We start from the raw sequence: 13,941 nt of genomic DNA on the forward strand, positions 1-13,941 counted from the left end.
TCAAAAATCACAGGTCTTTTTTTAAAACTCAGATTATTCTGGAGCCCAATATCATGATTTTAGGGTCCATTTCTGAATGTCTGAAATCTGCAAAACCACTGATTCAGCAAGTTGCTGATGCTTAATACTAAACATATTCATAACATTTCCAGTAGAGAGAAGGATTCAAAATATTGCAACAGCATGATTGCTTCCGATTTAAAGTAAAAGATCTATTTCCCCAATTTATTAATTTCAATTTTAATTGAAAAATCATACTTCATCAAAATCCTAGTTTTCAATCATCAGACCTGTTAAGTATTAACTGACACAGCAAATTAAGCTAGTGGAGCTGTTTCTAAGATATCCTGGGTAGCTGTGGTGCAAAACAAGTTGGTCTGGAGAACACATAGGAAGCCCATCTTGTGATGTGCTGCATTTGTAAGAAATGAGAAAAGCAAAGAGCTCTCTGAAATGACCAAAAGGATCTCTGAGGCTGATCACGCTGGAGAAGCAAGGGTGGGGAGAAGAGTCGGCATTTCACAAAACAAAGGAAGGAATGACTAATAGGAGAGGGCAGATGTATGCAAGACTTGAAAGCAAACACAAAAAACTGGATGCTGATAGGATGCAGTGGGATGAATCAGCGCAGGGATTCATGATGAATGCAAGGAAGACAAATCATCTTAACAACTGTATTTTGAATAGACTGGAAAAGGTTGCTGTCATTCCCAGAGAGGCATGGGTAATTAATCTGCACAGTAATCTGAACTGAGCAAGATACCTGATTTAGAAATACACCAGAGGAAAATGTAGTAAGATTATTACTATACAAATAAATAATAATAATAATAATAATAATAAGCATATAATTTATTATTATAGGCTGCCTTAAATAAGCAGGATGAGAAAATGGCCCCGAGTAGCAAGCGTGATTGAGATCGTGAATGGTGGTAATCACAGAAAACACCATGAATGGGAAACGGTTTCCTGGGAAAGATAAAGAATTCAGATTTGACCATATTAGCTTTCAGTTGAAAGACATTAAACTGACAGGAAGCCAACCCAGTGGAACTACGGGAGAGAGATGTAGAGCCATGAGATGGAGGGAGAGAAGACAGATTGGGAACAGAAAGCAAGCACTGAGAACCACCAGTGGCACTGTGGTAAGGGACACGAAGCAGTTCAATGGGAGGGTGACAACAGAGAAGAGACAGGAACACAGCTGCCAAGGCCACCCAGAAAAGACACACAGCAAGGCAAGGGTGGTGGAGGTAAAACAACAGTGAAGGCGCAGCTACGTCAAAAACTAGGCAAAGGCAGTATCTCCCAGATTAAGGTATTAAGGAGCAAAGGAGGTGTAACCCTACCAAAAACTGTATTCTTCTCTAGAAGCTTCTCTCCTGTTTCTGCTTCAAATGACTGCTGTATGAAAGCCTGCTAATGGGCTATGAATACTAGTGCAGTATCATGGCTAAGGTGACTTGAGAAAAACGTGCCCTACAGCTAAGTTCCAATGAGCTTAGACACCTCCTTAAGTGACCTCATTTTCCGAAGTGCTGAACATCTTGCAGCTCTGCCCGACTTCATTATATACATTTTTCCAAAGTGCTGGGCACTCACACTCTGGCTGACATTGGTGAGACCCCAGCAGAGTCCAGGGGATGGTCAGAAGTTCAGAACGCATATGCCCCTCACTTGCTCAAATGACAAGCCTTGCACTTCTGCCCTCATTTCCCGCCCCCCCACCTGAAAATCTTAAAATAGGAACCAATGTATAAGGCTATGGTTAACTGAAATAATAGAAAACCACACTTATTTAATACAGTAGTAAGCAGTGACTGACATCTGACCCAAGCTTTTCCAGCATTTGGAACTGACAGGCAGGTTAGAGACAAACTCATTGTCACCATAAAAAAGATGATACTTCAACATAATGATGCATTTTTATTTTAGCCCTGAGAAAATTAACCTTATACAAAGTCAACAGCATGCAAAAAGAAAATGTATTATTACTGCTTATAGAACAGCATCAGACTGGAAGCAGCTTTTTGTTCAGTATCAGATGCAAATGAAATGCACAGTCATAATCCATAAATACCAGACCTAAATGCAACACTGCAATAAAAAATGCAGTAGGTTTTAATTGGTCCTTGAACATCTTCATCGGTTTCGTAATTCAGACAGCTTGCCAGCATTCCTATAAAGTTAACAGAACTTCAATTTAGTATTGAATTTCTAGGAGAACGTTTCTTTGAGATGTAAAGTAACTAGTTAGAATATATCTCTCTCTTTTGTCCTGCTAGAGGATGAGTCTTATCCCATGGGATGAATAAGGGAAATTCAACAATATGTTTTAGAAAGAACTGTCTAATTGCAAAATCTGATCTGCCTAAGAAACAAAGGGATGACATGCAAAAATCAACACTTACTCCTTTTCTGCCAGGGAAGAGGGACTATCATCAATCTCTTCATACTTCTTTCATCCTGCAGTGTGTCAGGAACTCAAGCTTTCTCCTTTAACTCACCTATGACTAGTGTTCAGTGGTGCTCAGTGGAGAGGAAAAATTCCTATCATCGCTTTGATAAGGCAGCAAAGAAACATACTGACTTCTCTGTCAGAATTTTTCATGGAGTTCCTTAGTTTCACCTCCTCGGCTTCATCTTAGGCATTTATCCACATGCCGAGCCTCAACAATATGAGCTGTCCTACTTCTGCAGGATTACTCACATGCTTAATTAGGAACCTAAGTGCCTGGCTGAAATAAAGCCTTAATTTCTAACAAAACTGAGTCTCAGACACTGTGCTTATTATTTGATGAATGGCAGAAGGCAGGGAAACTTTGTGAGGAGCTGCAGCATGGCATCAGCTGATGCTCTGCTCCTTGCCACATTGCTTCACACAGCGTACTGATTTTAAATAATACAAATAAACACTGAAATGGCACTGACATCACGCTTGCTTAGCACATGCCAAACCCAACAGTAGTAAAAGGAGGAAAAGTGTGTTTTAAATCTTTTTAAACCTCAAGCATCTATGTGCTATAGCTGGAAGTAAAAAATTACTACGCTGTTTCAGCAGTCAAAGAAATTGCCTGGTCTTCACGTGAAGCAGTTAAGAACATTGGTTCTGCCCTAAGAAGGCAGTGCAACACTAGAGCAGGTTACCCACAAAGGTGGCAAAAGCTCCATCCCTGAGGGTTTTCAGGACTCGGCTAGATAAAGTCATGGCTGTTCTGCTCCAGAGCCAGCAACAGTCACGCTTCCAGTGGGAAGCTGGATCAGCTTACCCCAGAAGGCCCTGCCAACCCACACATCTGTGATTCTTATCTTTGTTTCTTTTCTACCTCAGTGATGGTAAAAAGGCAAAAGGCCATTTTGTGTAACATCCTAACATACAGCAGACTACAAAAAGAAATCTGTTCTTGGATATTTATTTGTTGATCTGTTACTCAGGTACAAATGCAATCAAATCCACTGTCTAGATACTGCTGGCTGCTAGTAACTTTCCAGATTTTTTCCCCAAGTCCCTTCCTTGTAATACGAAATTGTTCTTTTCTGTGTCCCAGAGCTACTGGAAAAAGTCTGAAAAACCTTGTAATCCGTGAAACTGATGCATCTAACAATCCTTCAGGAGCAAGTGAGGATCTTCTGCATTAGAAGTGTCTACCTTTTCCAAATACAGCTGAAACAAGCTTGTGCATTATGCCAGAGTATGGCTTGGATTCTGAAAGCTGCTCTACTTTGATCAGCATTTGCCCATGGAAATGTGCAATACTGTTCGATTTGAATACTTTGCCTGCATAAACAGGAAAATCTGCCTTTGTTGAGAAGCTAGACAGATTGAAGCCTTGACCATGATGTCAATAAAAGGCAACACAGTGCACCTAAATTTATCCAGGACTTAAATGGAAATCATAACTATGCAAATTCTCTTAATAGTATGTTAGCAAACTTTAAAAGTTACTAGCTAAAATACACTGAAAATAATTGTTAAATAGACAGTAAACACAAGCTGCTAAAAATGAAATTTATACGCCAAGTTAAAACTGTGATGAGATGGGACAGCAGATTGCATCATAGACTAATGCTATCATTGGACGTAACCTCTGTAATTAATTTACCAGATTGAGATTTTTCTAACAGAGTAAAGAAGCATACATTACCTAATACTGCAATGAAAAAACGTATGGCTGTGGCTAAGCAGTCTCAGCAGTAAATCTCTGTAATCTTAAACCATTTTCTGCATTTTGGAGCTGTGTAACTTTTTCCAAGGTCGTTCATGCATGGGGTTCAGATGCTGAGACCATGACTTTGTCATTACCATAATACTGGCATCCTACATATATCTGAGTAAAATTATATATTCATATTCTATTGGTTCGTTCTGTTTTGTTGGGTTTTTTTGTTTTGGTGTTTTTTGTGTTTTTTGTTTTTTTTTTTTAATTTAAAAAAAAGTTTCCTTGGACTATGTGTAAGCTATCAGGCAAAAGCAACCAAACTTTTTTACTGTTTGCTGTACCAGGGGGGCAACTAAAAGAAGGTAAATAAAGGCCATGTCCTTATTCTCTTACTTTTTAATGAAAACTTCCTGCAAAAAAGGAAACATCTGTCATTTCAAATCCTGGTCTCATCAGAGTCAATGGGAGCTTTTCCATTGATTTTGAGTTAGCCAGGTTCCTCTTCTAAAAAACATCCACTGAAGTGTCTGCATCTTTCCAAGTACCCAGCAAAGTGGTACCACTGGAAATGTCCAACTCAAATCAATACTCTTGCTGACTGTTAAGGAGGTTGTTATACATTAAAAATATTGCAACAAAAAAAATAAGTCTCTAGAAAACAGTGTTCCGAGAAGCAAGTTTTGTAATTTAACGGCATGCTCAAATTTTGGTTAAAAAAATCCCAGTCCATTCTGAGGCAGAATGTCATTCTCAGGTAACACAGAGATAACGTCTTTGAAGTCAGCAAGGTAGTTTAATGTGCATAAAACTGAAGTCAACAAGTTTATTCCAGTCTTTAAAATTATACATGTACATGCACGCAACTATGTGATCCTTGTGTTTTTGTAGTTCCAATTTGGTAATGGCACTGTACTGAACTTGAATTTGCCACAATTAAAGAGATTACTTTTGCTTAGGATTGTTCTGTATCTGAAAACATTAAAAAAAAAAAACCATCCCTCTGCACCCAAAGCTACAGTTCCATTAATGTTCCAGTAAGGGTTTAAAAATAAAAAAGATCAAACTTAAAGTCCACCTTAAATAAGGGTTTTAAAAGCCAGTATTTTGTCTTAGATCTGTGCTACTTTATTAGAAAATACATTTGGAACAAATAAAAAAGAGCATAAAATATGCACTTCTGCACTGCACTCTATGTAAATGATTTTTCTAAAAGAAGACAGGAAGGTTCAAAGAACTGATAATGGTGTCTCCGACTTCTAAGCCACCACTTCAAAAATCAGCTTCTATTGCTAGGGATCAAAAATACTATTATCTTAAAGTGATTTGGTGACCCATATAAAAAGATAAATATACTCAAGCCTGACCTTTAGTAAACACATGAAGCATTAACCTCCACCTCTGGAATCCTTCCTGAAAATCTCAGCAGAGAAACCATGAAAACCAGGATTTACACACTTGTAAGGCAACCTGGAGAGTCTGGCACCCATAACCCTGCTGCGCTTGCTCCATGGAGACCCAGAAAAATTCAGGTTTCGCTGCTGTCCCATACAGTAATTTCTACCTAGTACATTTATGTCTTTTTTCTAAACAAAGAAAGGAAAACACCTAACAGTGACATCTTGGTAAGGTACTAAGATTATTTAAATTTCTTGTATACTCACAGTATGATTTCCATATTGGAGGCTGGTATTCTTCAGCATCTAAAATAGAAGTAAAAAGGAGAAAATAATCAGTCAATTGGCCACTGGGTTAAACTGTCAGCACACATTTTTCTGCTAAGGGACCTCAGTTTGTCAGCAAAATTCACATTTCTTTCCCAAGAGAGATGCTAGCTCATTTACAGTACAGTGAGAGAGTACATCCCTACGTGAGAGAAGAATATACACTTCAACCATGTTGGATCCAATGTGCTGCTTCCATGTTATGCAAGTGCGACAGGAATTAATTTCTTAACAATTTGCATATAGTTTCCTGACTCACCAGAATTTTTAAAATAATTAACTAGACTGGTAACTACATTATTTATTTACTTTACTTGGCATAATAAACCGACAAATCACTACTGGTTTTCAATCAGGCTTCTAACCCCACTATTGAGATCGCAGAATGAGCATCAATGAATGACATGCGCTTTAGCTAAAAAGACGCACAGCTCAGGCTGGACACCGATGCACAGATCCAACAGTTCCAACAATGAGATTCAATTACATTTCTTGAGCCCACTAGAATACAGAATTGGCGTATTTTCCAGAAACTGCGGCAGCAAAAATAATATTAAAGGTTAAAAAAAGGAAAGACTGCAAAACCTGCAATTGGAAACAGGCAATTACTGCCCCTGTTGACTGAAGGGGCACAAAAAGAGTTAGTATCTTCTGTTAGTGCAAGAGTTATACAATGCTGCTGGGCAAATTTTTGGCAGAAGGAGCAGAGCTTCTGGGTTTAAACCCCTAAGTTTGTAGAGCCTGAGCTAACTTTCCCCAGCCTGGTGTTGAAGAGCCCAGCAAGCAAAGGCATCTCCAGGCTGGGACGCAGACAGGCACAACTGGAGGGCACAGCGCGGGTACGGTCCCACGCCACGGGGAGGTTTCCAGCTCTCTGCAAGAAAGGCTGTTGCGTCAGCCTCCAGAAAACCCAGCAGAGGCCAAGCTTGAGCAGTAGGAGTTAAATAAATCACCATACACCAGCCACAAAGGGTGGGATACGAGTACTAGTTTGGCTCTAAACTGCCGTGTTGCCAAACACTTTTGAAGAGTCATTTATGGGGGTATGTCATTAACCTCCTAATACTGTGCAAGTTAATTAAGGCATTTGGTATTTACTAAACTTCTACTTAAGTTATGCTAATGCAATTCAATTATAGTTGCATAGCTCATGCTCCTTGTCTATTTATATACACACAACCACTTTAAATATATCCCTGCAAAAGTTTGTTTACAAGGAATGCTAATCATTAACTACCATCTGCCACTTTTATCTCTATTGTTTTAAAAAAGGATAAATCTAGCAATGATCATAGTTACTGCCTCAAATAATGCCCTGTCACAATTCACAGACACATTGATAGGGAAACCCGTTCAATTCCAGTTTCAACTGTATCAACTTCACAACTTTTGCAAATTCAAAATGTTTCCAGACTGACAGAGTTATACCATGTGGTGGCAACCCAAGAGTAATTAGCTTGCAAGTTCATTATACAGAAGGATTATTTTAAATTATATGACGCTATTCATGAGACCAGAGAAATTTATTCATGCCACAGCCAACTAATTTTTTTCTCCTGTCACATTATAATGGTAATATATGACTCTTTTTTCCCCCTATACATCTGTTGCTCCACATAGTTTACCATAACACCATAATACTGTGAATTAAATTCTTCTATCGTACTTCTAAGCTACTGCAAAAAAATTTCTGAATTTGTTTGTTCACTTAGTATATTCTTCCAATAGGAGAAACATTGAGACAGTGATATAGATCCGATTATTTATACTTCTGGCTTCAGAAAAGGAAATAATAGTGGGAGAAACTATGAAAAACCAACAAGTATCGGTTGTTGCTTTAGTATGCTAAAGTAATTAGAACAAGCACAGTAAACTGAAGAGTGAAAGCTGATCTACAAGTAGCCATAAAGTGCTTCATTAGCTTGAGACAGACTGATGGTGTGGAAACGCTGCAGCCTAGGTGGAGAACAATCATCCAGGAGATAGTCATAAAACCAAACTCCTAATGATTACGTTAGATTTGTTACGGTTATGAATCTGTCAGCCCAGGAAAGAGCGGACAGAACCATTCCTCAATAGCTAAAATAATTCTTAAGGGCAGCACGCTCGGAGGAAAACCACGGGTCACCGGCTCCACATTCACCCTTACGAGGCACTGCAACACCCTCCGTGATGCCTTCAGCTGAGAACACACCCCTAAACCACAGGGAACAAAAATCCATATAGGCGATCGCATTAATACCGTTTATTGTCAAGCTACCATGCATGACAACTGATGGCACCCATTTGTAGAGAAACAAAGAACAATGAGTTGAAATACAACCTGGAGATGGAGGTCATGCTTAAGGACCAGCGAGATGTTTTATGGAGCCCAGGTACAGTCCTCTTGCTCCTTTTGTGGAAGGAGACCACTGGGCCATGTACAGCCAAAGATGCCATTCAACACAGCTGTGGGCGTGAAAATCAGCCTCAGGCCAGCAATTACCACATTTGAGTCACCAGAGAAATACACTGACTCTCCTCCTTGTGTAATACAGTCTTAGGACTCCCATCCTGAATGACTAGATCAGACTAAACTTCAGCCCTTTGTAAGTCAGAAGTTAAACAAGACAAATCCTGCCTGAGCAGACTGGATTACTATTTGCCCTTTTTTTCAGGTTTCTGTTCTGCTTCTTTTTTTATTAGTCTTCTTTTATTATAAGGTAGCTCTACTCGTTAAATGGTGCTCTGCTCTCCATCATAAACATATGATGTTATGTTTAACATAAAACATAAACCAGCAGATTCACAGAAGTTGCCAAAAAGTTTTGGTGGTCAGGTCAGTTACTACTTGACACCTCAACTCCCACAGCTTCTGCCTTCAGTTCTACATGCGGTAATGGTCTCAGCAAGGACTCCAGACCCCAGTTTTGAGTCACTTAGCAAAAATCAATCAATCAGTCAGACTCGGCACAAATGGCAATGCCCTGCATTGATCTCTCATTACATTATATTCCGAATATGAACTTTGATGATAGTGCCTATCACAACTGTGATTGGCAGCATGGGAGAGAGGGTTCACTGAGGTACCGTTTGGTGGCAAGATGGGTCTCTCCTATTGCTGTTTTCTTGAAGGGTCCACACTTTCAACAGTGACTTTCTGTCTGAAACAAGAAACTGAGCCAGTGAAGGTTGAAAGCAGTTGTCACAGGAGAAACTCAGAGCACAAGATAGATGCGTATCAGTTCTGAAAAACTCAACAAAATGCCCCAGCCCACAGCTGGCTATGAAGCGTACACCTTTCTGAGCCTAGAGAGACTCACTGTAAAAGAATTGCAGAAAGTCCAGTTTAGGTCTTTTTTCTTATTTTGATTCTTACCAATACTGTATCAGAAATGACCTTAGCAAAACCAGAAAACCTAAGGAGTACTTGCTGGAAAGGCTAGAACTGGCAAAAAAAGCATGAGAGACTTCCACAAATAATATTACAGGCAATACTGTGAACTTAAAGCTTTGAAACATACCAGTTGAGAAGGTTAGTATTTATTAGACCTAAACAAGTAACTAGAAATTAGTTGTATGCTGAATGGAAAGGCAAAAGGAATGATGCATGCTGACTCCTGGGGAATATTACAGCTCCCAGAAGGTTTCCCCCTGCACGCATAATTGACATGAAAGGATACTGGGGAAAATTGCCAAATCAGCAACGATACTTTGGAATTGGAAACTGGGAGTAAGGAAGAGCAGGCTAATTCTTCGCTTTACTCTCCACAGAGTAGAGAGGATGAAAACCATCTCAGGAATAAAATATTTTCATAAAGCTGATGGAGCACTGTAAAGCTGAATAAGCTTAAAAAGACTACAGTAAAGGGAGTACTGAAAAGTTGGTAAAGCTTTAAGCAGCCAAAGAAAAAGTAAACCCACATAAGGTGGGGTTTTTTTTAATGAAACATGAAGACAGAGGACAGTATTTCTTTAAATAATGGGTGGTAAATGGTTAACACATTACTCAGAGTCATGCTTAAGCAATTTCTGAGCAACGGGCTTACATTAATTATATAGTAGATAAAGTTATCCATGGACTTCAAACCTTGTTCTTCATTGCGCCTGGCCCTGTACCAAAGGTGACACATTTCTGGATGTGGTTGTGAAAGACACTGGAATGACTGAATTGCTTTTTAGTACTTTCTTGTACTTTGTGAAGATGATGACGTAATGCCAGCGCCTGTGGCTTTGTGCTACCAGCACTGGGACTGACCTAGCTAAAGCAGGTCTTAATAAGATAGCGACTAAGCTAAAACTGATTCTTCTGACTACCAAGACTGGTACTGCAATAGAAGGAGGAAACTCCTGATTTACAGGAAAGATCACAAATTACGTCACTTGAATCCAGTATTTCTGACTTTAAGTGGCATTTCTAATTATAAGGGGAACATTAACAAATATCCGTACTGTAGCTAGATGCCATGTCCCGTTCTAGGTATTCTAAAAAGTTTTAACGATCCCTATGGTAGTAAAGAGTTATGCAGACTAGTAGCAGGACAGCTACTAAAGGGGGACTGAAATTCTTTGTTATTTTCTTCATAGTCACTATGAAAGAGATTTTTTTTTTCCTTTGTCCATACTAAAGGATAATAAAAAATATTCTGCAGTTCACCTCAGAAGAACTGCTTCAGCCTGGATATTCTGCCACCATTGTCTGAAGTTCAGACTTCCTTTCCAGTAACAGCTAATTTTAAAACTATGACCTGCATGTGCAAGACACTTGTATGTGAAGAAGAGCCAATTTGGAATCTGCTTACTAGCAGCGTGCAGATAAATGATTCACTGGATGAACGTCTAGTTACTAATTCTTTCATCTTCTATTATTATTTTCAGACCAAGAGTAATAACTTTTAGTATTTGGATGCCTTTTGTATATTTCATTTAAAAAAGATTATTTTACAGTTTTACCATACACACTTTTCACATTTATAGCTTTGTTTCCAAAACATTGTTAGCGTATATTATTAAATACATTTTTATTAATCTTAAGCATGTAATTATATATATAACAGTGACACATAACTGTTGAGTAAAAGGCTATGTGAAAGATAAACAGTGTTTGTACTCTTTAGGCACTTACATTTTTCTTCATGCAGCCAGAATAACATTACACAATGTACTACAATGGGGATGGACACCACAGAATCGTGGAATAGTTGAGGTTGGAGGGCACCTCTGGAGGTCATCTGGTCCAAACTCCCTACTCAAGCAGGACCACCTACAGCCAGCTGCCCAGGACCATGTCCAGATGGCTTTTGAACATCTACCTCCAAGGATGGAGACTCCATAATGTCCCTGGGCAACCTGTGCCAGTGCTCAGTCACCCTCACAGTGAAAAAGTCTCCTGAAGTTCAGACCGAGCCTCCTGTGTTTCATTTTTGTGCCCGTTGCCATTGGTCACGTCACTGGGCGCCACTGAAGAGAGCCTGGCTCCATCCTCATTGCACCCTCCCTTCAGGCGTTGACACACATCGGTGAGATCCCCCTGAGCCTTCTCTTCTCCAGGCTGAACAGTCCCAGCTCGCAGCCCTGCCTCACAGGAGAGACGCTCCAATCCCTGCACCATCTCAGTGGACCTTTGCTGGACTCCCTCCGGCACGTCCATGTGGAGCCCAGCACTGGACACAGCACCCCAGGTGTGGCCTCGCCAGTGCTGAGCAGTGGGGAAGGATCACCTCCCTCAGCCTGCCGGCAGTACTCCTAACACAGGCCAGGATACCATCAGCCTTCTTCGAGGGAAGGGTACATTGCTGGCTCATTTTCAACTTGGTGTCCACCAGGACCTCCAGGTCTTCTAGACCGGCAGTCCCCAGCATATATTCGTGGATGGAGATTAAAGTGACAGAGCAATAAGCTGAGTTCTTTGATAAGGCCAGTTCTTTTTCAACAGGTAAACCATCACTGCATTATTTGATTTCCACTCTATGCTTAAAACGTATGAATTACAGAAGCTCATTTTCATCTTACCTGATGGCTAATCATGTGGACGGTGAAGGGCTATTTTCATTTATTTTGCATATATGTATATAGGTATGCAGAACTACCTCACATTGCAGTCATTTTGCAAACTATTTTAAATAGGCACTTTTTCCTGTTTGACTGTAATTTGGCATATACTTTTGGGCATTATGATTACTTGTATTACATACAGTAACTGTCCTTGCAGACATGTCTGACTACACTTTGAGAAAGAACATTCTTATTTTTCAAGTTGCAAAAAAATCATACTGTCAAATGAGCACCTCTCTAAACCCTGAAAAGTCACTGTTTCTTTGAAGAGCAAAATTAATTCTCTTGCAGTTAATAATTAGCGAGGTAGCTGTTGAAACATTTCAGTGTGTCAAAAGCTCTGTTTAGTGTTTCATTCAGAACGCACAGTTGCTCATATTTGCCAGCTTTATCGCTGAACTTTATTGTCATCGGTACATGGACAGCTAAAATATGGAATGTGACTCCAGCTTTTGTTTTAATGAGGCACTTCAACTTTCAGCATGGGGCACAGAAACAGAAATGATCAAATTGTTTATTTGCAACATAGTTTATAATTGGTGTATTAATTCAGATGATGAGTGCTTCCCACTGTGCTATTGTCTTTTTTTTTTTAAAAAAAATCAGCAATACTGTATAATTTAAAATGTCAAAAAATGCTCACAAAAGGGGTGGAGTTGTCTCTTGCATAGCAATTAGACTGAAACAGTAAGCTTTTAATAATCACAATATAAACTGACAGCTATTTTGGATCTTTTGCTTTTGCCTACCATCAACTTGCTATTAGAAGCCACTGCTGTAAAAGTAGTTCATTTTGTCCGTTCTATGAATCAAGAGCCTTTCCAAATTGTGCTATCTCCTGCTTTTGCTTCAGATTTCAAAACGGTATCTCTCCACTAATAGACAGGTGGCCAGTCCATGGATAATTTTGTTTAATGCACACACCTGTTTTACTAAAATGCAGATGAAAGATTGTGCAAATAAGTCAATTTAATAATCTACAGGAGTCATCAAGTATCAAAAAAAATACAGCTGTGAAATAAGTTAATTATTAGGGCCCAAGAGATCACAGGAGATGCAAATTATTTGAATCCACAGCTAAACTTGTAGACCAAAGCTTAAGGAGCTGTGTTTGACAGTTGGTGAGTGGTATTCAACCAGCTATGACCACCCAATTGGAGCAATATCCTATTTAATTAAAAAAATCTGCCTTTCTATTCTGCACAGATTTAAAGACAATTAAAAGCCTTGAAAACACCATTCAAAATTTGGAAGTGAAGAGAAAGAAAAGGGAAGGCTCTCAATAGCCATAGGAGATGTGTAAAAGGGAAGGGTATTTGTATAATTCTAGTTCTAGAAGTCTCTTTAAGAGACTAGTCATTCTTAGGGCTACTGCGTGGGGGCCCAGAAATAGAATTAAACAGGCTTTTCCAGAGAGCAAATCCAGGAACGTGACAGGGGTCTAAGTAAGCTGATGCAAATATTCCCAATGCTTTAAACATTTCCTAGGAAATCTGTAAGATTTAAGAGTGTAGAGGGGTATTCTCACTGCCTAATGTTAGGCAGGTAGCTCCTTTTTAATGCCGAATCACACTGAACCTATTTGACCTTGGATGGCACTTAAGATCCTCCATGATTCAGGTGCTTTCAAACATTTTGTTTACAGAGCAACAATGAAGAATTTCCTCATGCAAGTCATTAAAGGTTTGTGTCTAAAAACTAGAAAGGTGGACAATGAAAAAAATCACAAAATATCTCCTTCATGCTTGATTGCCAAAAATCTGATTAAGTTAATAGCTGCCATTAAATTTAATCTGGTCACTAAAAATTATGCCCCAATGCTTGTTACCGTTCTCTATTTTAACACTAATGACAGTGTAATTAAAATGTAACATGGTTACTTTTACATTTTCATGCTTTTAATATATACACCAGAGGTAACAAGACATTAAAATGGTACAAACAGGGCTCTGCGTGACTGAGACATTGACATTTCTTTAGTAGGAATAAACACATGACATAAGTTAAATCACATCACATTAGGAGAC

The 13,941-nt window shown here is 39.2% G+C and overlaps 1 protein-coding gene across 3 annotated transcripts in view; it reads right to left on the minus strand.

Moving 5' to 3' along the window:
• CHN2 (chimerin 2) overlaps nucleotides 1–13,941 on the minus strand; it is a 163,333-nt gene that overhangs the window by 89,855 nt on the left and 59,537 nt on the right. For all 3 annotated transcript variants that reach the window (XM_037384163.1, XM_037384164.1, XM_037384162.1), the window contains exon 2: nucleotides 5,822–5,860. In XM_037384163.1, the coding sequence (XP_037240060.1) occupies nucleotides 5,822–5,860 (39 nt within the window). The remainder of the gene's footprint in view (nucleotides 1–5,821; nucleotides 5,861–13,941) is intronic.

The sequence above is a fragment of the Falco rusticolus genome, chromosome 4 (genome assembly GCF_015220075.1).
Source record: "Falco rusticolus isolate bFalRus1 chromosome 4, bFalRus1.pri, whole genome shotgun sequence".
Taxonomy (NCBI): Eukaryota; Metazoa; Chordata; class Aves; order Falconiformes; family Falconidae; genus Falco; species Falco rusticolus.